The sequence below is a fragment of the Condylura cristata genome, unplaced genomic scaffold (assembly GCF_000260355.1).
Source record: "Condylura cristata isolate star-nosed mole 26May11 unplaced genomic scaffold, ConCri1.0 scaffold00010, whole genome shotgun sequence".
In the NCBI taxonomy this organism is placed as follows: Eukaryota; Metazoa; Chordata; class Mammalia; order Eulipotyphla; family Talpidae; genus Condylura; species Condylura cristata.
Window position 1 is genome coordinate 49,029,806 of NW_004567111.1, and position 2,856 is coordinate 49,032,661.

The 2,856-nt window shown below is 38.6% G+C and overlaps 1 protein-coding gene across 1 annotated transcript in view; it reads left to right on the top strand.

The window, feature by feature from the left end:
• FREM2 (FRAS1 related extracellular matrix protein 2) overlaps positions 1–2,856 on the top strand; it is a 160,608-nt gene that overhangs the window by 124,322 nt on the left and 33,430 nt on the right. Inside the window, exons 8-9 of the mRNA XM_004680334.1 lie at positions 74–283; positions 2,287–2,484. Coding sequence (XP_004680391.1) covers positions 74–283; positions 2,287–2,484 — 408 coding nt within the window. The remainder of the gene's footprint in view (positions 1–73; positions 284–2,286; positions 2,485–2,856) is intronic.

Consider the following 2,856-nt stretch of genomic DNA (forward strand, 5'->3'; position numbering starts at 1 on the left):
ATTATGTATTTTTTATAATTTTGTTTAAATTTAGTCAGTCCCCAATTGAATAATTCTTTTGTTGCTGTCAAAGCTGGAACAGACTATGTGGGAATCAGTCGCAACTTAGACTTTGCACCTGGAGTCAACATGCAAACTGTTCGTGTGATCATTCTGGATGATCTTGGACAACCAGTGCTGGAAGGAATTGAGAAATTTGAACTGGTGCTTCGTATGCCAATGAATGCAGCGCTTGGAGAGCCCAACAAAGCCACAGTGTTCATAAATGACTCTATCTCAGATTGTGAGTGCTTATTAACTTACAGTGATAACTATATGCTACAGTTTGAACAAATAACAAGTAATAAACTAGGATTCATATACCTGTATTAGTTTGGTAGGGCTGCCATGAATATGTACTCAAGATTCAGAAATTTCTTGATTCACAATTCTGAATACTAACAGTCCAAGATCAAGATTTCTGCAAGGCTGTTTCCTTGTAAGGACTTAGAGAAGGATTCTGCCCCAGGCCTCTCTAATTGAACTGCAGATATTCATCTTCTTTCTATGTGTCTTTGCTGTATCTCCTGTGTATGTTTCATGTGTCCAAATTTCTACTTTTTATGACACTAGTTATGCTGAAGTAGAGCCCACCTAATGATTTCACATTTATTTAATTACCTCTGTAAATGTCCTATATCCAAATAAGATTGTGTTGTCATGTACTGAGGTTTCGGACTTCAGCCAATGAACCCGGAACAGAGAGTTTAACCCATAACAATACGAAGGCTAAACATGTCATGCCTTTTCTTTTTGATCATTTTGACAGAATTAATCTCTGAAGAAGAATGTTAATCTTCCTTTCAAATTAAAAAGAACATGTGAGCATAATTAATATCTTGATTATGCTTCAAAAATTTCCTCACTATGATTGGGAAGAACTACACAGAATTACACAACCCTGTACGCAGGGCTGATGTGTTTGAGGTCTGTTTTCCACTTCTCACTACAAGAAATTTTCTGTCACCTCTCTATACAGTCACTCCTGAAACTCCCCTAGTAATGGGCCAAAAGCATTGTTTTAAAACATCCAGCTTTTGCATGCCTGGTGGGGTTCTCACAGGTCATCCTAAGGGAATTCTGAATAATCTTCAACTCTGATGATCTTGACATTGCTTGGATGCATCCAACCTTTGACTCAGCATGAGTATTACCAAGATATTCTATAGATGCACATGCAAACACACATAATTTCACACTTCCCAATTTTTTTAACATAATCTGGATAAACTATTGTTTTTTCAAGTTTGGTATCCACAGAGTGCTAACTTTTGGGATGTAGCAAGATTTCACTCTCAAGCCAAAAGCATATCACCACAATGTGAATTTATTGAGGGGATTCACATTATAATAATATAAGCATACAATTAAATTGGCAGCAAAAAAGATGGGCTGTTAATGAACCTCTTGAACCTCTTGGCAAAGTTTGAGAGGCTGACAGCTGATCTAGAGAGCTTCAGGAATCCATCCTCTGCTAGTAGGAGCACATACCTCTTCTGAAAGAAAGTCTCCCAGTGGCTCTCGACAAACTGGAAAAGGCTTCAGCACCAGTCCTGGAGCCTCTGAGCATCTCAAATTGCCCTCAATTGTAGTACCTATATTTATGCCACTTCCCGATAAGACCTCTTATCAGGCCCCCCTGTCAATTTTGAAGTAAGTGGAGCCTCTTCACACAGCCAGGTTTTTAATCTAGCTTTCCCTTTATATGTCTTTCAGTGTCTTTGAACAAATGGTTGATAACTTTAAGTTGTTCAATTGTAAGACCCTCCCATCAGTCAGAGTCTTATAATACATGTCAATACATACAACATGTCCATCAGTGAGGGTCATTACAGTATACATACATAGAGCGTCAATACAGCATACATACATAGGCAGTCTATATGAAATCTATGCTTAAAACTATGTACAATATTTAGTGTTATATCCAGAAATCCTGAATAACATGTTTAAGCAACATATAGATACAGGTATCTTAAAAGTTTCCTGTTGTTTCCACATTTCTAGCATTTCATTGCCCCCCCTTACTGCACAAAATAGGCAGAGCAAACTTTCAGACATAAGAATGCTGGAAGTTAAGTGATCTACTCAAAGCCAAAAGTGACTCAGCAAGTGACTGAGTGGAGATTGAGATCCAGTTCTTCTCATTTCTGTCCCATATTCTTTTCGCTAAGCCATGTTTTCTGACATGCCATCTTTCTTGAGCAATTTATGCTCAATTAATCCATACGTTACTTGCTCTTGCAGTGCCGAAGATGCAGTTCAAAGAACGAGTGTATACTGGCAATGAAAATGACAGGCAGGTAGTCGCGATGATCCACAGGAGTGGAGATGTCCAGTACAGGTCCTCAGTGAGGTGCTACACACGACAAGGGTCCGCACAAGTCATGGTGGACTTCGAAGAGCGCCCCAACACTGATTTCTCTGTCATCACATTCCTCCCTGGTAAGTTTGAGCTTGTCATTTGTTTTCATTAATGTTAAGCACTGTACTGATCTTTTATTTTCTTACTGAGTAGGCTAGGATCTCCTGTATAAATCTTTCCCAGTTTTTTAAAATTGATCAATTTTTTTATATTTTTGGTATAAACTTTGGTAATACCTCATTAGTCCCTATATAGGCATCTCTTTCACTTCCTCCACCAAATCTCCCTGCCAATTCCCTACCCCACTTTTCCCTGTCCTCTCCTCCCGGTCCATTCCCTCTGGTAACTAATATATTTTTCACAAGGTCTAACAACTTTTTCTGCAGTGCTTTGCCAGTACTTGTCTTTTGGTTATTTGTATATCACAGAGGCATGAAACTACCCAATATCTG